This window comes from Nyctereutes procyonoides, unplaced genomic scaffold (assembly GCF_905146905.1).
Source record: "Nyctereutes procyonoides isolate TBG_1078 unplaced genomic scaffold, NYPRO_anot_genome, whole genome shotgun sequence".
NCBI lineage: Eukaryota > Metazoa > Chordata > Mammalia > Carnivora > Canidae > Nyctereutes > Nyctereutes procyonoides.
The window spans coordinates 390,053-414,240 of record NW_026575113.1 but is presented as its reverse complement, the minus strand read 5'-3'; the positions used below and the strand labels follow the sequence as shown (position 1 = coordinate 414,240).

At 47.0% G+C, this 24,188-nt stretch overlaps 1 protein-coding gene across 1 annotated transcript in view; it reads right to left on the bottom strand.

The window, feature by feature from the left end:
• The window catches only part of LGMN (legumain), a 31,212-nt gene extending 7,626 nt beyond the window's left edge, over window positions 1-23,586 (bottom strand). The window contains exons 1-7 of the mRNA XM_055333666.1: window positions 23,459-23,586; window positions 14,210-14,376; window positions 5,089-5,186; window positions 3,885-3,966; window positions 2,198-2,283; window positions 1,088-1,163; window positions 304-366 (exon numbers count right to left, since the gene is read on the bottom strand). Coding sequence (XP_055189641.1) covers window positions 304-366; window positions 1,088-1,163; window positions 2,198-2,283; window positions 3,885-3,966; window positions 5,089-5,186; window positions 14,210-14,347 — 543 coding nt within the window. The 5' untranslated portion in view covers window positions 14,348-14,376; window positions 23,459-23,586. The remainder of the gene's footprint in view (window positions 1-303; window positions 367-1,087; window positions 1,164-2,197; window positions 2,284-3,884; window positions 3,967-5,088; window positions 5,187-14,209; window positions 14,377-23,458) is intronic.
• Window positions 23,587-24,188: the final 602 nt, after the last annotated feature.

The window sequence follows — 24,188 nt, the reverse complement described above, 5'->3', positions numbered from 1 at the left end:
ACAGGGGTCTTCAAAGCAGCCCCTAGACCACTAGCATCAGCATCAACTCAAAGCCAAGTTTTCAGGCCTCTCCCCAGGCTCTGAGTCAAACTCTAGAGCTGGGGTTCACACCGTGTCTTAATAAGAACTCTAACAATTCTGATCTAACAGCTAAAGCCCTAGAATCACTAAAGGTAAGTCCTGGAGAACTGGCGATCAAGACTGACCACATGGACATTCTCCAGAAAACAGCTGTGTGGAGTGGGGGCAGTCGTGGGATGGCAGGCTCCGCATCACCCCCAGGCCATCAAGTGCTGACATTACCTTTTGGTACATCTTGTGTTTGTACATGTAATGGATGGTGTCATTCAGGTCCTTCACATGAAGCTGAAAGGTAGGAAGACTGACATTCAGACCAAAAGATCAAAAGAAACCATTTGCTGGATAACTTGCTGATAAAGCCCTAACGATGCTCTGTAAATTCTGGCCCTTAGAAACATCGTGACCCACATTATCCCCACGTGGCATCTCACGTGTTTTATTTAAATACTGAAAAAGGGAGGGACACCTGAGTGGCTCAGTGGTTGAGCATCTGCCTTTGGCCCAGGGCGGCGTGATCCCCGAGTCCTGGAATCAAGTCCCACATGGGGCTCCCTGCATGGAGCCTGCTTTTCTCCCTCTGCCTGTGTCTCTACCTCTCTCTGTGTCTCTCATGAATAAATAAAATCATTAATTAATTAATTAATTAAATGTATGTATGTATGTATATACATACATATTTATAAAGTGGAAGAGAATGTGCTTTCTCATTCATTATTTTGTTTGAAGCATTCAGAGACCGTGTTCTACTATTGCATCTAGTGCCATGTACCCAAGTCTGGAGACGGTTTACTGAGGCTGGGATATGAAGAGAAATGCAGGGAACTCCTGCTGGAAGAGATGCTTCTGCAGATTCCAGGCTGCTAAGTGTGTCCCCTGCACTCACTGGCCACACACAGAAACCAGCCCAGGCAGGGCGTTAGAAACACACATTACAGTCTTAACATTGACACCAAGGTTGTGTATGCCAGCCTCCTACTCTGTCCTCACAATGTTAAGAAAAACTCACTTCGTCATTAGGAAACACCAGGATGCCAGTAGCTCCATGATCAGTGAAGTAAATGAACACATGATCCCGGGGGCCACTGTCGAGAGAGTGTGACAGACAAGGAGAGTCAGATTTGACCAGTTCCTATTCCCACTTCTCTGAAAAGTTGCTCTTACCGAAAAGTAATAAGAGGGTCGAGAACTACGGTCCCCCAACCAGACAGGATGAGGAACCCAGGGCCTGCTACCCGCCTCTGCCCTCAGCTCCCTCTGAGGGTGACCATGAACCCCAAGGCACATTCTAGAGCTTCGCAGTTATAAATTATGGTCAGGAAGGCAGAGACGTCTGCTGGGTAGCTTATCTTATGGACCAGGTGTGATTCAAAGAGTGGCATCCCTTGGTAACCAGGATGCACGCCAGCAGCCACTCTCTTTATCAGGTCTCCCCAAAATGAGGAATGAAGCCAGAACACACACAGAAAAAAAGTCCTTCAGCTCAGACATCCTCTCTTCCAGGCCCTTCCGCCTGCACATTGTCTGCCCACGGTGTGCCCTGCCCACCTGCCCATATACTCACTTGTGCTTACCTCTCCCCTCCAGCATGAGAGGAACAGTACCACCTGTTAAGGACCTGAGGCGGTGTGAAGGCATGTGACCACAGTCCTGACATCACTTAAAAGTGCTATATAAAGAGATGCTAAACATCTCCCACCCAGCCAGTGGCAGGCAGCAGGGCTGGTTTTGCCAGTACAAAGGCTAGTGCTGTGCATGTGGACATGCTCCTCTCCCCAACGGGCCAACCTCGAACACAGCACAGAACAGCAGCTCAGACCAATGTGACCGGCTGCGGGGCTTCAGGCCCGTCTCGGGTGCATTCCGCTGGCTGTGGAACATACCAGCACTAAGACCCATGGACAACAAAAAGCAATGGGTATAAGTAATAGGGAACATTTCATTAGTAATAATAATGAACCACCCCGGCTCCTAGAGTTTATTCAGTACAGAGATGGGCTCCCCCAAAGAAGCCACAGCTCTGCACAGCCTCTCTGAAGTCAGGACAAGGTAAAGAACGTCACCTATGCTGGGTGCCGAACCACTCAGGAAAGTGTGCTAGCTATAAAACAGACGTTACCTCTTCAAGACCTTTCCAGAACCTTTGCCCTTCACTGCTTCCTCGTCACCTCTCAACACAGCGAGGAAATTTTGTGGGGTGACATCCTATAAAGAATTGGAAGTCAAAATCAGATGCCGCTGTCATTCTAAATCAGAGCGTTTACTGACGTAGCAGACCACACATCTTTAAGGCTCGAGGTTTAAGAGCAGAGACTGGAACGAAGTAAGACCTGACACAAGGCCAGTGTTCCTGGAGCCTGTGCATGTCAAGTATCATCTTGCTGTTGGCTGATGGCAACTCCTGCCATCCCTTCCTGACCATTACGAAGTCCACGTGTAGAAACTCAAGACGCTGGTAGGTAGGGACTAACAGCAGAGAAGGAGTGAAGCATCTCAGAGGAAGAGCAGAGGGAGGAGAGCCGTTAGTACTGGGCCTCCCTTTGCATCCAGTTTGCTGCCTACAAAGTCAAATCCCAAGGATACTTGAGGTCCTTCAAGGTTAAAGATAACACCGATGCCTGAGCATTAAAAAAAAAAAAAAAACATATATAATATATATATATATAGAAAAGTATAAGGAGGGAGGAATCACCAAATTTTTTTTAATAATAAATTTATTTTTTATTGGTGTTCAATTTGCCAACATACAGAATAACACCCAGTGCTCATCCCGTCAAGTGCCCCCCTCAGTGCCCGTCACCCATTCACCCCAACCCCCCCGCCCTCCTCCCCTTCCACCAACCCTAGTTCGTTTCCCAGAGTTAGGAGTCTTCCATATTCTGTCTCCCTTTCTGATATTTCCTACCCATTTCTTCTCCCTTCCCTTCTATTCCCTTTCACTATTATTTATATTCCCCAAATGAACGAGACAATATAATGTTTGTCCTTCTCCCATTGACTTATTTCATTCAGCATAATACCCTCCAGTTCCATCCACATTGAAGCAAATGAATCACCAAATTTTCTATACCTACCATCTAAGAGTCCAGATGTTTCCTTATTTCACTATATTAAAGAATTTTCATGAAAATGGGATCATCTACATCACATGTATGATGTGTTCAGTTTAAGTGTACTTGAATTTAAAAGAAACTAAAAGAACTGCTGAATTTCAGATAAATGCTTCTTTAACTACCAGGAATATTAGTTCCTAAACGATGCTTCTGAAATCAGGAGAAAGAGACCATGGCAAACCACAAGACAGCATCACTATGGTGCTTTTTACAAATGTGTCAATTGCTTCAGCCTGTATCGACAGGGGATACAATTCAGAAGTGATTTGCATTAACAATTAATGAAAAACATTCTCAGCAAAATCCAGGGCTGCTCTGTGCCAGGATTGGTGCTGAGAAAATTGATTTTCAGAAAAGAGCATAGGTCTCTAATTAGGTTAGCAGCAAGACCTTAAGAAAATCAGGTATTACTGAAGGAAATCTACAATCAGGCTTACAGTGTGGGACGACCAGAATCTAAAGATCAGTAGACTACCACTTATTTCTAATTTGCTTTTCCAGTTTTTTTTTCCCTTGGCTTTCTTACAAAACTCTCAGAAATTACTCCTCAAGCACAAATCTTAACAGGAACACAAAGCACTGACCAGAAATAAATCAGTCTAGTGAGGTTCTGAACCTGGAAATGCAAGAATGAGGGGAGAATCATCGCTGGAATGAAAGCAAAGCCTTTGGCTCCATACCCATGCCCCTCACCTCGCCGGTATAATCCTTGAGGACACCCTGGTAGACATCCGAGCCATTGGGTCTGTTAATCACAATGCCTGGTGTGGGATTGCTGAAAACCAAAGGACACATTGGAAGCACATGATGGGTCACATCTCTGAAATATCTCTTCAAAAACAGGCCCCCGTTACATATAAAAATAGTCAGCAACCACGTTTGCTAAAGACATTTCTCATCGCCCACCCAGTCGCCAAGGTACTAAGGGTTTTAGACCTTTGGGGTGGGGGGGAATCTCAGGCAGCCCCCAGGTGTCGAGTTCTTGGCAGGAGCAACCAAGAGCTATCCTGGAAACTGAGGACAGGTGTGCCTGGCCTCCTGTGGGAACCACTGAGCATCCCAAGGGCAAGATCTGAGCAAAGATCTTTCAGAGCAAAACTACTTACAGAAAAAGACAGGGGGAAAGACAAGACCTTAATACAAGAGCTTAGGTGTGAAAGCCCAGGATGGAGTATGTGCCATCACAGGATCCCCATTGTTGGCTCCAGCCGGTAAGTCAGGGAGAAACCACGTCTGTAGACATAGTACCCACACTGCTGCCCCGGTCTCCTCAAGACATCAGAGAGGCAGGCATAAGAGAACTATTCATAAAACTGAAGTCAACAAATAATAAAAGCAAATAGGCCCAGAAAGAAGGGTAGCTGGATCTAACCTACAAACGAGAGCCTTTTATGCACGGGGCTGCAGAGGCGACTCCTCCGTGCTGTGCGCCCTGCTCTAAGGTCACAAACAGGCCATGCAGAACCCAATGTGAGATCTCCACGCTGAGGAGGAACTCACACTTTAAGCTCTTCCAGAGCACTGGCCCCCAAACACCCCTCGGCACTCAACCGCTGCCGCTGCCCCCTGAGCAATGTTCCAAGTTCTATGGAAGCAGCCTTTGAGGTTTCATCTGCACATCTGTTTTACGTTCTAATGTCTGTATTCTAATGCTGATTCTACAGATTCCTATGAGTCTGCATGCATCCTGGGGGGGCACCTAGGTGGCTCAGTCTGACTGGTGGTTTTGGCTCAGGTCATGACCTCAGGGTCCTGGGATTGAGCACCTCATCGGGCTCCCTGCTCAGTGATGAGTCTGCTTGTCACCCTCTCCCTTTACCCCTCCCCACACACACACATGCACAATCTTTAAAAACATCCTGAATTCACCACCAAGTTCAAAACGCAGCCTACTTACTCTTCAGAGTTGGCAATGTCATCGTACATCATCACAATGATCTGTTCATCAGGAATCCCATTTCGGTGAACAATCTGGTAGGCGTGGCATGCATCTGCCTGGGAGGAATGATTTTGTCAAGTGTTAGATTTTGCCCAGAAGGAGGCCAATTTTGGAGTTCTATGGAGCAACACATTCCTCCTCATGGAAGACATGCTCTGACTTATGCTTTACTGGTGAGGTATTTAAATTATCTTAAAACACAAACACCAATATTTTTTCAACTCAGTTTTTTAAACTTCCTCATTTCACTCAATATCCAAACTGTTATTCATCAGGCAGTTGGTGAAGATGTGGACAATACATGGACATGCACACAAAGCACCACCACTGGGTAACCAGGGCCTTCAAAAGCCCTGAATAATTTTTCCCTCTTCCACGCTATGTAAAAGTCTCCTGAAAGCCCTGAGATGGGTCTGAAGAACAGAATAACAAACGAAAGACCCAAAGCCTACTTCTCTATCAAATGGAATTCTTCTGATCTGAGTCACTGTGGCTGCCCATAGCAGCTATTCAGAGACCTGAGTGAAAACTCTTCAGCTCAGGAATGGAAAGGATGAATGTACTCTCTAGTTTAAAAAAAAAAAAAAAAAAAACCGCAACCACTGCAAGGCTGACAATATTAGGGATGAAAGAAAAGCTTTGTTAATGTGAGTCTCCGTCTGTAAGAGGCTGAAGACATTCTTTGCTTCCTTTTTCAGAAGACATGCAGTAGACTCCAGGACAAAGGAGTCATTTGAGGACCATGAAGAAAAATGTCCCCTAACGTTCTGCTTCTGTTTAATGATGTCTTTCCAGAAAAAAGACACAGGGGCACCTGGGTGGCTCAGTCAGTTAAGCATCTGACTCTGGATTTTGGCTCAGGTCATGGTCTCAGGGTCATGAGATGGAACCCCATGTCAGGCTCCAAGCTCGGCACGGAGTCTGCTTGAGATTCTCTCTCCCTCTCCCCCTGCTAATGTGCTCTAAGATAAATTTTAAAAAAGAATACAGACATAAATAAACATGAAGAGAGTAGGGAGCCCAACTATCTCTCTCTCTAAGGAAGACGGCTTTAGGAACTGGACCTTTTATACACATTACAGTCTTAAACAATCATCAGGGCAATAAAGCTCATCAAGCATTAATCCCAGCGTTTTGCCTGTAGATGCCTCACACATACAGACTTCACAGCCACAATGGGTGTTAAATACACCACTGCTGAATGTTGGGTGGGTAAATCCCGGGTTTGGCACTCGGGAGCTGTGGGATGAATGGATGGCTGAATAAATAATAAAAACTCACACATTTATGGACTTGTCAGGCATATACAGACCAGTGCTTGTCGGGCACTGCGCTGAGATTTTTCTATGCATTTTCTCATTTGATTCTCATAGCTACCCTACATGATCAAGGTAACGATTCCCACCTTGTAGATAAGGAACCTGGAGCTTAGGGAGGTGAGGTGACTGGCCCAAGTCACCCAGCTCAGAGTGAGATATCCCTGGCACTGACTCCAGAATCTGATGCTGCTTCACGCAGGAACAACAGGGGAATCGTGAAAGTTAAGCCCAGGGAAAGGGAGGAGCTGAAAATCATTAAAAAATAATTACTACTGGGGATCCCTGGGTGGCTCAGCGGTTTAGCGCCTGCCTTTGGTCCAGGGTGCAATCCTGGAGTCCCGGGATCGAGTCCCACATCAGGCTCCTGGCATGGAGCCTGCTTCTCCCTCTGCCTGTGTCTCTGCCTCTCTCTCTCTCTATGTCTATCATTAAAAAAAAAAAAAAAATTTACTACTTTACATCCATACAAATTGTTGAAATGTTTAAGTCCCCATAACTGTAACACCACCTGTAGTAGGAAAGATGTTCTACTACGGTGGTAGCCCCCAAAGATGTCCACATCCCGAAGCCCAGAGCCCATGACTAAGTTACATCATATGACAAAGGGGAATAAGACAGTGGATGGATTTAAGATGGCTCACTGGCTGACCCTAAAATAAATAGGGAGGTTATCCCGGATTAATCCAGTGGGCCCAATGTGATCACAGGCGTCCCTGTATGTGGAAGTAGGAGGCAGGAGAGTCAAGTCACAGGGATACAATGTAAGAATACTCAACTGTCACTGCTGGCTGTGAACACAAAAGAGGGGGCCGTGGGCCAAAGAATGAGGACAGCCTCTAAAAGTTGGAAAAAGTAGGAACATGGCACCTCCCCCAGAGTGCCCAGAAAGGAACACAGACTCATTTAAGGTTTTCTCACCTCCAGGGCCCTAACATAATAAACGTGCACTGTTTTAAGCCACTAAGCTTGTAGTGATTTGTTACAGTCACAACAGGAAACTAACCCACTGATGGTGGACGTTTACTGGGATTGGCACTTCCCTCAGGAAGACAGCTTGTCATCATCCAATCAAGTTGAATGAAGCTCATCCCCACCAACCCAGTGATTCTGCTCCCAGCAAAACCCTAGGGGAACTCTACCCATGTGCCATAGAGGATTCCTCAGAGCAAAACAAAACAAAATAAAACCAAGAACTAACCCAAAGGACCATCAATAGCTGGAAAAACAAACTGCTATGTGCTCCTATAACGGGATGCCATGAAGCTCACGTAGGCAGATGGGTGAATGAATGAAATACAACCCATGTTTCAAAACAGATGAATCTCAGGAACATAATGAGAAAAAGAGCAAGTCGTAGAAAAATACACTCACTATGATTATAGTTACTTAAAGGCCAAAACAGGCTAAAGTAAACACTATATGGTTTACAGTTAAATACTCACATGGTGAAACCATAAAGCAAAGTGAAGGAATGACTGACAGAAAATTCAGGCACTCACCCTCTGACAAGGAGAGCAGGGGGAATCAGAGGATAGGGTCTTAGTAATGTTCTTTTTTTTTCTTCAGTCTGATACAGATATTCATTTTCTTATTACTCTTTAACTTGCACACACATGTGATATAGACAATTGTTTGCTTTCTTTTTCATTAAAAAAAAAAAACATCAAACCAATATGATGTCAGATTTCACCCACCCTTATGATACAAGTGGGCAGGCATACCACCTGCTCTCCTTGGTGACAAGGCATCCTAATTACTGATTTATTTTGTCGGAAGCCAGGTTCATTTAAAAAACTAGAATAAAAACAGGAATAAATCTAACAAAAGTACAAGACTTGCACACTGAAAATTTGAAAATATTGTTGAGGTAAATTAAAGATCCAAATAGAGAGATTATCTCATATTCATGGATTGGAAAACTTACTGCTATTAACATTAAAAAAAAATGATCAGCAGGCTTTTTTGCAGAAGTCAACAAGATGATCCTAAAACTTACAGGAAATTACAAAAAAAACCTAGAATAGCCAAAACAATTTTGAAAAAGTTAGAGGACTTTCACTTCCTTTCATATACTGTATGTATCATATACTCTATTCCTACAATAAAGTAAGCTAGAAAAAAGAAAACATTAAGAAAATCATAAAGAAAATACATTTAGAGTATTACTGTATTTATTGAAAAAGATCTGCACATAAATGGACTCATGCAGCTCAAACCCATATTGTTCAAGGGTCAGCTGTACACTGGGGAAAGAAGAGTCTTTTCAACAAATGGTGCTGGAACCATTTGGAAATCCACATAAAAAGATGAACTTGGGCCTTCATTTCACACCATTCACAAATATTAACTCAAAATGGATCGTAGACTTCAATGTTGGGGCTAAAACAAACACTTCTGGAAGATATATTAGGAGAAAGTCTTCAGAGTTATAACTGCCAAAGATGTAGATACAACACCAAAAGCATGGCCTATAAAAGAAAAAAACTGATACACTGGACATCATTAAATTTTTTAATTTTCAAAAGACACTGTTAAGAATTTGCAAAACTTGTATGAATAGAGAACTTGCATCTAGAACATCCAAAGAACTATAGTAACCCAATTAGACAATCCAAAGAAAAATAGAAGATTTAGGGGGTTTTGTTTGTTTTAGAAATTTTCATTTATTTATTTCAGAGGGAGAGAGAAAGAGCAGGGGAGGGAGAAGCAGATTTCCCGCTGAGCAGTGAGCCTGAGCAGGACTTGATCCCAGGACCCCAGGATCATAACCTGAGCCCAAGGCAGATGCTTAACCAACTGAGCCACCTGAGTGCCCCCCAAATGGAAGATTTTGAATAAGCATTTCACCTAAGATACACAAATGGCTAAAAAGCACATTAAAGATGCTCGATATCACTAAGTTATTGGGACATGTGAATTAGAACCACAAGGTATCAATTCACAGCGAGACAAACAGTAACAAGGGTTGGTGAGGATGTGAAAACCAGGACCCTCCTCCATCCACTGCTTGTGGGAACATAAAACGGTGTCGTCCTTTGGGAAAGCAATTAAACAGTCTCTTAAAAGGCTATGCATGAAGTTACCGCATGACCCAGCAGTTCGATTCTTTCTGCACAAGAGAAACAAAAACATTTATCCGAGGGAAGATGTACAGGAAAACATTCTTGGCGACATTATCCCTGATAAGCAAAAAAAACGTACACAACCCACATGCCTGTCAACTGTAAAGGGGCAGATACAATGTGGCCGATACCTACTATTAATGTTCTTGCAATAAAAAGGAACAAAGTGCTGACATGCTCCAAGGCAGATAAGCTTCTGAAACGCTTATGCCAACAGAAACAAAACACTATAGGTCGAATGACTGCATTTACATGAAATGTTCAGAAATGGCAAATTTATAGAGACAGAAGGTGTATTTTTAGTGCTTACCCAGGGCTGGGGGCGCCTGAGGAAATGGGAACGTTCCAGCACCGGTTCGTGTTGGCATCTGTACACCCCGGTACGCTGGCCTGGCCGAGCCGCCAGAGTTGCACGTGTCCCATCACATGCCCGCGGCGCCCCGTACAGTTTGGACTCCTCGCCGCCCCCAGAGGCACACGCTTTAAGCCCATTTTGAAAAGGGGTACAAAGTCCCGAAGGGCTCAGAGACTCAGACGGGGCCCTCCCTCCTCAGGAAGCACCGTGAGTCAGTCGCGGTTCCCTCCCGCGCCGCGACGTGCTGGGCTGCCTCTAACCCCGTTAACCAAGTCAGTGGGGCCCTGGGTCAGCCTCCACCGCCTGACTGGCACCGCGGTGGTACGGGCCAGAGGCCGCGCGAATGCTGCCCTTGAGCGTCCAGCCCACACACATTCCCCGGTGCCTCCGAGGCGGCACGGGAGGGGGCGCTGGGCAGAGGCGAGGCCCGCCGGCCCACCCAACAGGCTTGTGGCACGCCGACCCCCGGGGGTTGGCCGCGCTCCCCCACAGCCTGCTGGCGCCACCTCCACCTCAGGCCCACCGTCGGCCAAACAGGGGCAACCGCCTGGGGGCAAAGGTTAGATTCAACTGGCACGCTCCAGTCACGGTCACTGCAATGGGTCCGCTTCCAAGCCGGGTAAGCAAGCGCCTGAGAAGGGGCCTCGCAGTCCACTGCCTGACGGGGGCACAGTGATCGCTTCCTGGCATGTGCTGAGCACGGCGAGGCAGGGGCTTTGTAGAGTTGCCCCCCGCCCGAGCCAACCATGAAGTCAACTGTTCCAGAGGAGAACTGAAGATTTAACATGAGATGGGACAGGGGCAAGGGGAACTAGGGAACTTTCTAGAATGATGAAAGGGTCCTAAAACTAGACTGTGACAATGCTTGCAAACTGCAGGCATCTCCTACAACTCATGGAACTACACAATTATAACAGGTGAATTGTAGGACACGTGAATGTCTGCCTCAATAAAGCTGTTATTAAAAAGGAGGATCGGGGGCAGCCCGGGTAGCTCAGTGGTTTAGCGCCGCCTTCAGCCCAGGGCCTGATCCTGGAGACCCGGGATCGAGTCCCACGTCGGGCTCCCTGCATGGAGCTTGCTTCTCCCTCTGCCTGTGTCTCTGCGCCTCTCTCTCTCTTTCTCTCTCTCTGTTTCTCATGAATAAATAAAATCTTCAAAAAAAAAATGGTGATCGAGCACATTTTTAAAAAATCTGTAAAACAAAAGGTGGTCTTTTAGAAATGGAATGACTCTGCTGTTCGGTTCTCCATCACATCAGTCTCCCAATTCCAACAAGTGCGAGTCTCCTAGCTTCTCCCTCTCCTCCCTGCCTCCACTGCCCCCACTGATCGGCCTCCCAGCCCCCAGGACAGATGTTCTCAAAGCTTCTGGAAGCAGGCAGTAGCCCCTTTCTCTCCACTGCAACCCAACTCCAGACCAGCAGTGAGGCGGGGCAGGTGCCAGCATCCCACAGCTCCCACCCCTGCCAATACCCGGCAAACCACCTTCCCCCTGGGAGCCCCAGGGGCCAGCCACGGTCTCAAAGTCTCCCAACCCCCATCGTCCCGGTGCACGTGGCTCACATGTGCCTCTCCTCCCCACTCCTGTCACCCTGAAAGGCCCTGTGTGACAATGAACTTCACCTGCAATCTACTTCGACAGCCACCTCTGCTGCTCCAGCCCATGTCTTCCTCCTCCCCACACTCAGACCTTTGCCCCTGAGAGGAACTCTCCTCAACCCAGGTCCTCCCCTGGTGCCTATTTCCGTCCCCTTCACAAGCCTGTCCCCAGGTGCTGCCTGCACTTCAGGACCTACCTCTCTCCCCTTGGTCACAGCCACGGCAGAAGCCTGTCCTCACGAGGCCTTGCCCGCACCCCAACTCAGGACCCAGTGCAAACTGGCTACCAGCCACACCTCAGACCAATCCCCTCATCCGTTAATCCCAGCCAAAGATGGAAAACGGAGAAACCCAATTTGGCCAAGACAATACATGATTTAAATAACCATCATTGGGGGCGCCTGGGCAGCTCAGTTAAGCAACTGACTCTTGAGCTCAGCTCAGGTCATGAGCTCAGGTCATGATCTCAGTGTCATGAGATCGAGCCCCAGGTCCTCCGGCACTGCACTCAGCGGGGCATCTGCGTGACATTCTCTCTCCCTCTGCCCCTCCCCCCAACATGTGAGCACGCTCACTCGCGCTCTCTCTCTAAAATAAATCTTAAAAAAAATAAATAAATAACCATCATCAAGCATATAGCAAAGTGCTCAGCAGCGAGCACTGTTAATCCAGTGCTTGGATTAACAAGGAAAAGGTACACTTCCATAAAAAAATGTAAGTTTATAAGTCTGTACAGGTTCTACGAGGAAAGTTCGTTGAAGTGCTCTTAATGATTAGGCTCCAAAGTCAAGAAATTAAATGCTGGCCACAGCTGAGAACAGAGCAGGCCAGCAGGGCTACAGGCTGGGGTCAGCCTGACTCAGCATGGCAGTTCCTCCACAGGGAGGCCAGGATGAGTATTTCACTCTGTGGCCACCTCTTTTCTTTGCTTCCCTTCATTCTATTTCAATATTATTTCGCCCATGGAAACTAGCGATGCTTTAAAAAAAAAAAAAAAGAAAGAAAAAAGACTTCTCTAGGAGCAAAAGGTAAATGGAGTCCTATACTTAATAATGTTTAACCAATCATATATATATTTTTTAAGTTGATTGTGTACAAACCAGTGTGGTGGATGAATGAGCCTATTGACTATCTGGTGACCTGTATTTAATACTTTATCTTTTGAACTTGTGGTTAGAGAGGAAGGAAAAAAATCGAGAGATGATTAGTTTTGTACTCAGGTTGCACCTCTGTAACGGGGTCAGGTCTGTGGTTAAGCATTAAAAGGTAAAGGGATCACTCTGCCATTACAACAACTTTTCAATCAAGCCAAATTTCTTGTTCAACTAACATAAAGGCCACTCACAAAGTGGGTCATTCAACAATCGTTATGTCTTAGAGCCGGTAGAGAGTTCTAAACCAAGCCCCTACTTAACAGATATGAGAACCAAGGGCTGGGAGGAACACACACAAGGTGGCACCACAAAGCCGCCAGGTGTGTGAAGACACTAGGCCTGTGCCGTCCTGTACGGCAGCCTCCGGCCACACAGAACAACTGAAACTTCAGCTGTGGCCAGTCCAAACTGAATACACTGTGAATGTACATGCATACCCAATTCTGGTGATTTGGTGAAAACAAACATGTAAAGTATCTCATGATTAACTTTCTTTAGTGATTACAGTGAAATGATGATAGTTTGCATATGTTGGGATAAATAACAGTAAAGTTAATTTCACCTGTTACTTTTTACTTAAAAAAAATGTGGCTGGGGTGCCCGGGCAGCTTGGTCACTGTGGAGTCCGACTTGATTTCGGCTCAAGCTGGGATCTCAGGTCCCTGGAACTGAGCCCTGCCCTGGGCTCTGCACTTAGCAGGGAGTCTGCATGGGATTCTCTCTCTCCCTGGCTCTGCCCCTCTATGCTCACTCTCTCTAAAATAACAAAGCTTTAAAAACAAAACATAAACAAAGGAGGTCTTGTGATACAAGGACTCAGGCCTGGTTCTGTCTGCGCTCAGCCTGCGTGTGGCCTCGGGCGAGGCTCCTCCTCTCCTTTACTGCTCCGTTTCTTCATCTGTAAAACGAAGGCCTCAGGCCAGTGGGTCTCGGGGGGACACGGGGCAGAGGCTGGAGACACTTCTGGTGGTCACGGCGGGTGGGGACGCTCCAGGTATCTGGTGTGTGGAGGTCAGGGTGCTGCCGGACACCCCACGGGACCGGGGCAGCCCCCACAGCAGTTACCTGGCCCCAAACGTCGGCATGCCAGGGCTGAGGAACCTGGCATGAGACTCGGGTGACCCCACAGGGGCTATTTTGAGGAAGTGCCAAACTGTTTTCCAAAATGACTGTACTATCTATGATTCCCCATTTCTCCACATCCCCACCGACACACATACTTCTGCCAGCCCTGAGGAACATGAAGGACTTCTTTAAAAGTCTGTTCTACTGGGAATCCCTGAGTGGCGCAGTGGTTTAGCGCCTGCCTTTGGCCTAGGGCGCGATCCTGGAGACCCGGGATCGAATCCCACATCGGGCTCCCGGTGCATGGAGCCTGCTTCTCCCTCTGCCTGTGTCTCTGCCTCTCTCTCTGTGTGTGACTATCATAAATAAAAAACTTAAAAAAAAAAAAAGTCTGTTCTGACAATGTCCAGGGCTGTTTACAGAATACCAGCGTCATAAAGAAAAACATGAGCCGCTGTCTCACCTGGTGCCTGTAGTTATACCAGCCGTTGGAACCTGCAACAATCACCACCCAGTGCTTGCCCCCGTCCTCGGGATCATCTATGGGAACAGCACCAATTCCCAGGACCATGCTGAGCAACACGGCCACTTCCCAAATCATCCTGTGCCTCAGAGTTCAATGGCAGAAATCTGGAAAGAGAAAAGCAGAATCAAGCAAAAAGGAATGACAAAAATAGACGACTACTGTTGGCCTCTAAGAAAACATCACAGCAAATGAGTCAGAGATGAAACTATTTGGTCATCAGACAGAACAGACTAAGGATAAAAACGATGACAGTGCGGAATTTTATCTTTACCTCTGTAGCCCCTTTCCCCACGGGAAGAAGGATCTACCCACTACAGGTTGAAGTTATGGGTAAAAACCAAAAGAATACCAGGATAATCCTTTTGGCCATGTTAAAAGGTTTTAACAAGTTTTTGTTACAACTTGGAATACAGTAGATAAAACCAACAAAATTCACTGACTGGAAAAATGTCCACCACGTAGTATGAAATGTCTGCAAGACAAGATGACACACGTAAGTAATGTGTGCCTACAACGTGTAGAAGGCAGGCATAGAAATTTGGTAGTTATTGATTGGTGGTAGGTGGAATTCAGGATGATTTTTTTTCCCCTCCTCTCTTTCTTTTTACCATAATTAACTGACGTTACTTATGCAATACAGTTCATAAAAATTCAATGCATGTTCAATATAAGCACCGAGGGACAATTTAGAAGTTCACAAGTGAGATACCTGGATGAGCTATAGTCAAACAGTGGCAGCCCAAATTAACGTCTTTATACAACACTCCTAACCCATCTACGGGTACGCAGAACAGCAGGCAGGGCAAAGGGTTCATTCCTTATTTTACAGAAAGGAGAAGTCAAAGCACACAAACTTGTCCGATACTCAGTTAGCCAGCTCTGGCCAGAGACCAGAACCTATGCCTTCTGAGTCCCTGGCTCAGCCTCTCAGTGACACGGCCCCACACTGAGACTTCATTCTTAATGAAGTACGTGCCCGATTTTATGCTTTACTGCCAAAAGTTTCAAGTTTTAAGGCACAAAAGGCAGCACTCTGGCCGAGTCCTGGCCACAGCACATCACCCAGATCAGACATGTGCTCCGCATCCTGAATGTGTTATTCTAAAGAAACAGCCTTCCTGTGACAGACGCTAGGCCTGTGACACTGAGATAAGAGGGAAAACAGTTTCTGAGATGTACGGACACAGCAACAAAGTCTGCCAGGCTGACCTCTGACTCCTATGCCCTTCGTCAAACAGAGCTCATTCACTTACCTGCTCGTTTGTTCACCCGGGTGGCCCTAAACATGAGGGAATAGGAAGCCCCGAATCCGATAAAAGTTTAAAAACCTAAGAGCACCTTAGGCCAGTGCTTCTCCAACCTGACTGTGACCCACATCCTCTGGGGATGCAATGCTGATTCAGTAGGGCCTGTGCTGGGCCTGAGACTCTGCATTTCTAACAAGCTACAGGCAATGCCCAGAACTCCACTCATTAACCTTGGCTCTAGTTCATGTCTGGCCCAAAGCCCTGTGAGCTGACACTGTTCCTTACCTGCGACCCCCTGCTCCTTACCTGCCACCCCCTCCCTCTCCAGTATCCCCTTCAGGAACTCAGTTCTTTTTTTTTTTTTTTAATTTTTATTTTACATAAAGCTCCATGCCCAACGTGGGACTTGAACTCACGACCCTGAGATCAAGAGGCACAGGCTCCATGGACTGATCCAGCCATGCGCCGCATCCAGGAACTCCATTCTTAACGCGTAAACCAAGTTGGTGCTAGATTCACATTTCTCTAGCGTGACTGCAAGGTCACCCACCAATGAAAGGGTAACCACAACAAGGTACCCTAGATCTGTTTTTAAGCTTATTCTGAAATGGCCATGCTTTTTGTTTGTTTTGTTGTTTTCGTTTTTAGAACAGTACATGGCAGATAAGGCCAGGGAACAGACGAGGGCAGTGGACTGCCCAGGCCACCTGGTGCCAGAACCAGCCGGCCACCTGAGGATGCTGTCCCATATCCTCCTGGCCCGAACGGGAGGTAACAGCAGAGATGACAGTGACTACAGAAGTGACCCCACCAGCAGCTCTTTGATGCTGAGATCGCCTAGCGGCCTTCTGACTGCCGTAGAGCCTCCTGGGAAGCCTTTCCCTAGGGTAGCAGCTGGCACATGTTGTCTCTAAAGAGCTGGACAGTAAATATTTCACCCTGCAGCTCTCAGCTTCTCCTCACAACTGTTCAGTTCTGCCCTGGTACCATGGAAGCAGCCAGACACCATAATAATAAACCAGTGGCTGTCGAAATGTTGTGATAAAACTAGGACAGGTGGTCTCTGGGGCCCACCCTGGGAGTGAGAATATGCCCTCAGCCCACATGACCAGAACAGCCTAGCTCGTTCTTATCATCTTCCATCAGCAATCATTAGACAGGCTCCTAGTTTGCATACCAGTCTCTTCTGAGTCTGGTTCATGTGACTTTTTTTTTTTTAAGATTTTATTTATTCATGAGAGACAGCGGGGGCGCAGAGACACAGGCAGAGGGAGAAGCAGGCTCCATGCAGGGAGCCTGACATGGGACTCGATCCTGGGTCTCCAGGATCATGCCCTGGGCTGAAGGCAGCACTAAACCACTGAGCCACCTGGGCTGCCCATTCATGTGACTTAATCATGAAGAGGCTCATTCCTGGGGAGGCCCTGGCATGTGACTTTCCCCCTTCATATTTAGGAACAAAAAAGGTATGTAAAATACCAGAATCAAAAAACTGGCCTGAGGGCCGCCTGAGTGGCTCAGTGGTTGAGCACTTGCCTTTGGTTCAGGGCATGATCCCTGGGTCCCGGGATCAAATCCCACATCAGGCTTCAGGGAGCCTGCTTCTCCCTCTGCCTGTGTCTCTGCCTCTCTCATGAAAAAATAAAATCTTTAAAAAAAAAAAAACAGAAAACAAAACCTGGCCTGACTGTGAACCAGAGAAGTGACAGCACCAGCTTAAGTGCCAAAATTGGCAACCACCACAGCACGTACTGAAAAAGCACCGCCAGGTTATTTTTACAAATTCAAAATCATCTGTCATTCTTCTACTAACATACTAGCATGCTACCCCTCAGTGAGGAAAAGTGCCTTATTAATACACACGTGATACTTTCACAGTTAACATTTGGCAATGGTTTGTCTGCCACTTCTGTTTCTTATAAACAGAGTATGGTGCCTTGAACAGAATAGCAAGCTAAGCGCCTCACAACATGACACTGATCAGAAAATGTCACTTAAAAAGCACATATGTTAAGTGGCACCTGGGTGGCCCAGTCAGTTCAGCATCCAACTCTCGATCTCAGTTCAGGTCTTGATCTCAGGATTATGAGTTTGAGCCCCGTGTTGGGCTCCATTCTGGGTGTGTAGCCTACTCAAATTAAATTTTAAAAACACATTATGTTAATACCATTTGGGGAAACATCCTGGGGCCTGAGGTGAAGATCAGATGTGAGTGTTATATAATCTTTCCATTAGCCTCAGCAAGAACACATCTCAAAGCAGCCAGCCTCATTCAGCCATTTCCTGATTAGCAATGTTCTTGATGATGTCAAAGCCTCAAAACAAAGTCCCAAATGATCCTGCAACATGTCCTTGAGTCTATCAAAGAGAAAAGTTCACAAAGACGGAGTAAGCAATCTCTGCCCAAGTAGCTCTTTGCGATGGGTATTTTCTGCAGTCTCCCCCCTTCCCACCCATCCAACACACATAGCCTGAGCACCCAGAGTGCTCACAAGCACAAAGAGGGAACCAAAGGACAGAACGCTCCACTGAGCTGACATGTAAATCCACACATTGTCAGAGGGATGATCGTTAGGGAAAAACTAAGGCAGGAGGAGTTCCGTAGCTGTGGGAGGCATTATTTTTCAAAAGGGAAAGACTTTAAGGAGGCGAGGAGATGGGGCCCCTGGGTAGCTCAGTGGTTGAGCATCTGCCTTCGGCTCAGGTCATGATCCCAGGGTTCCGGGATCCAGTCCTGCATCCGGGCTCCCTGCAGGGAGCCTGCTTCTCCCTCTGCCTGTATCTCTGCCTCTCTCTCTGTGTGTCTCATAAATAAATATATAAAATCCTTTAAAAAAAAAAAAAGGGCGGGGGGAGGTGAACCCATTTCTAAAAGCAAAATGCTGGAGCAAGAAACACAGTCATCTACAGAGCGCTGCCTCGTTAAATCAGTTACCGTACCCCCTTAGGATGGGACACTGTGGAGCCTTTAAAAAGACAAGGTAGGGCAGCCTGGGTGGCTCGGTGGTTTAGTGCCGCCTTTGGCCTGGGGTGTGGTCCTGGAGACCCGGGACCGAGTCCCACGTCGGGCTCCCTGCGTGGAGCCTGCTTCTCCCTCTGCCTGTGTCTGTGTGCCTCTGTGTGTGTGTGTGTGTGTGTGTGTGTGTGTCTCTGATGAATAGATAAATAAAATCTTAAAAAAAAAAAAAAGACAAGGCAGATTTCCATGGGCCAAGAGCAAGAAGATCTGGGGGCTGTACAGGGTATGTTCTGAGTGTGCAAACCACCTGTGAGGAGAAAAGGTGTCCCCCAGGGTGACCTGTGTTGAGATGCTTGCTGCACAGGACGGCAGAGTGTGTCTGCGATAAACCATGCAACGTACACTTCACACGATCCTCATGAAGCTCCGTGAACCAGCCTCGTGGCTCTGCTCACAGAGCTGAGATAAGGGAGGCTGGATGGAGAGAGGAATACGCTGGCAAGCAGCCCTACTGGGGGTGACACACAGATGTGATCCAGAGACTGCTTTTTCTACCATACCTCGTCGCTTGTCACGAAAAGAGTTGTTCATGTGAATGTTTGCGAGACCGGGTAACCACAAGCAGGCGCCCAGGACGCTCCACCCAGGGCTCAAGCCCTTCCTCCAGCAGGTCACCCCACCACCACCCCACCATGCTCTCTGCCACCCTAGTATTTTAAGGCAGTTGTGGGCGATCTGCGTAAAGGGCTCTCCTCTTAGAAGAGCCCTTCAAAGGAGAACCTGAACCACACAAAGTCAAGACCAGCAGCCAAGCCTTTACAGATGAATTTTACCAGCCTCCAATGACAAGTCCTCTGCTGTTCCCACTTTGCCCTGTGTCCCTCTCAGGCTACAGGGCTACCCAAGGTCATAATTCCATTAAAGGACTCCACTTGACTTAAAGAAGTATATTAGCAGGTGAAGTTAAACTCTTGAGAGGTCTGGGACAGAACGCCCATTCTAGAGAAACCGTCAACAGCAATCCAGGTAATGAGACCCCAATCACAGGACTATCTAAGCAGCACCGTCAAGTTCAAACCAAGGTCTGACACCAGAGCCCACACTGCTAACTACCACCAGGTATGACCTCTCACCACCAGTCCTGATTGGCTACCGGCCCTGGGTTAGAAACAGGGAACCATCAAAGCCAAGCAAAGCAGCCAGCTCGACAATGACACCTGAAAAGAGCCTTCCAACCGTGAACACGTCTTTGATCCTGCTCGCTACTCTCCAGAGGCTTACAGTAAGATCAACAAAGGCGGACCCTGATTGACCCATGCAGGAGAGACAAGGGTTGAGGATAAGGACCCCTCCTTGACCAAAGTGAGCCAAGCGCCTCTGAGCCCCCATCTCAAGCAGATCTTGGCCTGCTAAGTTCAGTTTACCAAGAATCCTATGAGAATGGCCCACTTTGACATCTAATCAAGTTCCTGTCAGTAACTTTCCATCCGCTGACTCTCTCAGCCCATAAATCCCAGCTATCCTTGATGTATTTGGACCTGAGCTCATATCTACACTGAAGTTTCTGGCCCTAATCTAACTGCTGGAAGAAACTCTGTCTTGCTGTTTTTAACAAGGATTTAGAGCAATTTCTAACACAGGACATATAGCTGCTAAGTCTGACAAAACCCCTCCCTCTGGGCCTTTGTCTCCCTATGCAATAACATGGTAGAACTAAATTATTAAGGTCAGATTCAGTTCTCAAATCTTTTTAACTTCCTGTTTGAAGAGTGACACTAAAACAAAACCCAACTAGCTCTTATCTCAAATCTCCAATGAAAACTGTAGTCTATTCAGGTTAATCAATATTTTTCCTATGGAGAAAATTTCTGATTCAGTGGCAAACTGGATTCTAAATGAAAGCATGTCTTTTGGTTCCCTAATTCTGATTCTATGCAATATTTTCCTTTATATCTCTGTAAACTGGATAATGGCAATGCAAACAATTCCTATTTAAAGACACACAAATGAATTATATCAAATGGAGGTTGGGTTGGTTTCCAGTAGAAATAAGCCAGCTTTGCCTGCCATTGGCCCATTCATTTCATTATTTCTGACCCTGGAGTCTCCTTTGATCTGGATGCAACCATCACATTACGATTCCTCATTGTAAGTTAAATGTAATCTTTAATACGTGTTCACTTTTATACATATCTGTATTGAGTGATGACTTGACCTCTTAAGAATTATCTTTTGGGGTGCCTGAGTGGCTCAGTCAGTTAAGTGTCCGACTCTTGGTTTCAGCACAGGTCATGATCTCATGAGTCATGGGACGGAGCCCAGAGACGAGCTCTGTGCTCAGCAGGAAGTCTGCTTGAAGAATCGCTCCCTCTGCCCCTCCTCTCACTCTTTCTCTCTAATAAATAAATAAATATATATATATATTTATATATATATTTATTGATATATATATATTAAAATCTTCTTAACATTACAAAAAGTGTGAGCAACTAAATTGTATTTCCAGATAGACACAATCAATAAACACTTTTAAAATCTCTTCAAGGTCATTTAGAAGAATTTTGGAATCTAGCGAAGTAAAATTTGCCCAATCATTAACAGTTTTTCCATTTTTATTTTCACAGCTACCTGACACCTGAATTCCTTTTACCAAAATTACTATTTTTGAAACCTGGTATCAAGGTAGTTTGTAGTATTTTCCCACAATGACTGAATGACTTTTCTAGCCAGATGTGGAATTCTTAAAGTTAAAATTTTGTTATAATTTTTATTGCAAGAAATTGAAGGGTAAACAACAGAAATATACCAAGTATAATGAAAAACATCTGGCAACTATCATAAAGCCCATAAGCTGTTAATATTTTGCAAATCTGTGAACTCTCTTTTCCCATAAAATAAAATATTACAGATGAAATTTCTTCCCACGTCCCATCCCATTCTCCCCCCACAGAAGATAACGCACGGTCACAAGTTAATATTTCTTTTCATTCACTTTATTATACTTTTAAAACATATATGTCCACTTTATAAACATTCCCTTCTAAAGGACATTTAGGCAGTTTCCATTTATAATAATTGTTTGTCATCATAAACAATGTTGCAATAAACATCCTAATACTACTGGCATATAAATGTCTGTTTCTTAGGCTACTTTCTGGAAGCAGAACCACTTGGTCTTAAGGTACACATACTCACTTTGATAGTAGCTATCCAGTTCTAAGACACACTTCTGCCCGTAGTGAATCTTTTCCTCAAATGTCTATCATCTCTTAATAATATCAGACTTTATAATTTGTAATCTGCTGAATATGAAGTGATCAAATCATGGGTGCAATTTCCACTTCCTGGAATGCAAGACAATTTGAGTCTTATCCTTAACCACATCCTCGATACTTGTGACAATTTCCCATCATAACCTGGGATTTGAATTATGGTCTACAAAGCAACCTCTGCAGGTAAAAAAAAAAAAAAAAAAAAAAAAAAAAGTGCTGGGCAGTTCCTCAGAGGATGGATGGGTTGGAAAACTCAAGAGACAGCATTCACTTCAATATACTTTTACTGAACAGTACTGGATATGGTGTATTTCACCTCCTTAACAATTCAAAACTTTCTCCTCTCTTCTCCTTTCCCACTGCAAAGTGGGAAATTAAAGCCTCAGCAATTCTCCTGGGAATTACTGCTTAGCTCCCTATTGCGACCCTCTCCAATACTTTTTCACACCACAGACTACCTAAGATACACATCTATTAAACTCACCTTCCCAGGCTTTCAGGACAAAATCTAAATCTCTTAGAGCAGCACAGAAGGCCCTGCAAGCTGTACCACTCTACTCTCATGAATCGGAGCTCATGAAATCTATAATCCACATGAAACCCTTTGTTCAAACCAGGCTCCAGGACTCCAGGTCCAAAATCGTGGCTCTTTCCATGCCTTCACCACGCTGCTTTCCTGGTGAAACCTTCTCCTTCATCATAGTAGCTTCTGCCTATCTCTCAAACTCCACTCAGGAATCCCCTTCCCTGCAAAGATCTACCTCTTCCCAGAAACCAGGATTAGATGCTTGGAACAGGATTAGATGTCGCTCCTGTGCAAACCTGTAACACTGGAATGATCCTCTATAGACTGCCTCTCCCCTTTACAAATAACCCCTGCTCAATAAATAAGGCTCAACGAACGTTTGCTAACTAATGGAACCCTACAGAAAAAGAAAAGAAAAAAGAAAAGGAAAAAAAAAAAAAAAAAAAGAGCTGAGCTACTGCACTAGCACCACAGGGCAAGTCTCAAACCCCTGGCGTTTATTTTCACCTATAAAATGAAGCGCATGATACAAAGTTCCTTCTCCCAGGCCCCAGACTCCACAGTGCGCGGCACGAATAACCCCTGTACCCACAGTCTCATTGCCAATAGTTAAGGGGCAGGGGCCCTAACCAAGCTTTCAGTTTCACGCCGAAGCTAATCACCCTGAGTTCCACGCGCTCAAGCCCGGGACCCAGGGCACCCCTCACTTCTCGGGAGGGATGTTCTCGCGGTTGGGTATTTCTGTCGTCGTGGGCAACAGTTTTCCCGCGGAGGCTAAAGAACTGGGTGGAAAGAGGTGCCATCACCGCATCCCCAGCCCCGAGCGCCTGAGCTGCTGCCGAGCGGGGGGGGGGGGGGGGCGGAACCGAGCGCCAGACCCGCCCCGCGCGCCCCGGCGGGCCCCGGCCAGGCCCGTCCCCGCGCGCCCGCGCCTCCCGCCGAAGCTCGCACGGCCAAGGAGCTCCAGGCACCGACGGCCACCCTCGGGCGCGGGCGAGAGGTCGCAGCCTTTCCCGCGGGATTCACCGGTTCCCGGAATCTCTTTCGCAAGGTGAGGAACAGATTACTCAGGGCGGCGGGAACTGAAAATCCCTCCCGTGCGGCCCAGAGCCGCGGCAGGCGGACGTCCCCGGCCCGGGCGGCGGGCGCCTGGCCCGGATCCCGGCGGGGGCGCGCGGTTACCTGCAGGAGGACGGCGGCGGCGGCGGCGGCGGCGGCGGCGGCAAGACCGTGGGAACTCCGCGCCACGCGCAGCCTCAGACGCGCACCTCGTGACGTCGCCCTGCAGTGATTGCGGAGCAGCCGCGGGCCCCGGGCTTTAGAGGCCTAGGGCGCCGCGGTGATTGGTGAGCCTTCGGGGGCGGGTGTCTGCGGGAGCCAATGGGAGGCTGAGGGGGCGGGGCCCGAGGGCCAGACGGACTACAAATCCCAGCATGCACGGGTCGGGCTTCTGACCCACCCCTCGCGAACCCTGGGAGAAGCTTGGGGGGTGAAATGGGGGTGGGGGGCCGGGGGGCGTGGGGCCTGCCTGGAGCCACGGTAATTCCAGAAACGTCCAGCGAGGGGCCGAAAGCAGCCCGCCGAGCGCTTCAACCTGGTGGTTTTCGAACTTGTCGCACTTTGGAATCATCTAGGGAAACTTGAAAAATACTGATGCCCCTGTCCCTCCAGACGTTCTTCGTCTTGAGTTCCTTGGTCTGCACGTGCCCTGGGTTTTGGACTCTTTAAGGATCCCCGGGTGATTTCGGAGGTGCGGATTCCCTTAACCCTGGAGCTAGCCCCCTGAGACATAGGCACGATTATTGTAGCTCCTGCTTTACAGTTAGGACGATTCGGGGAGGTTGAGCCATGGAAAGTAAATTAATCTTCTGAAGATCACATAGCCCTAAAGTGGCAGGGCCAGAACTCACCG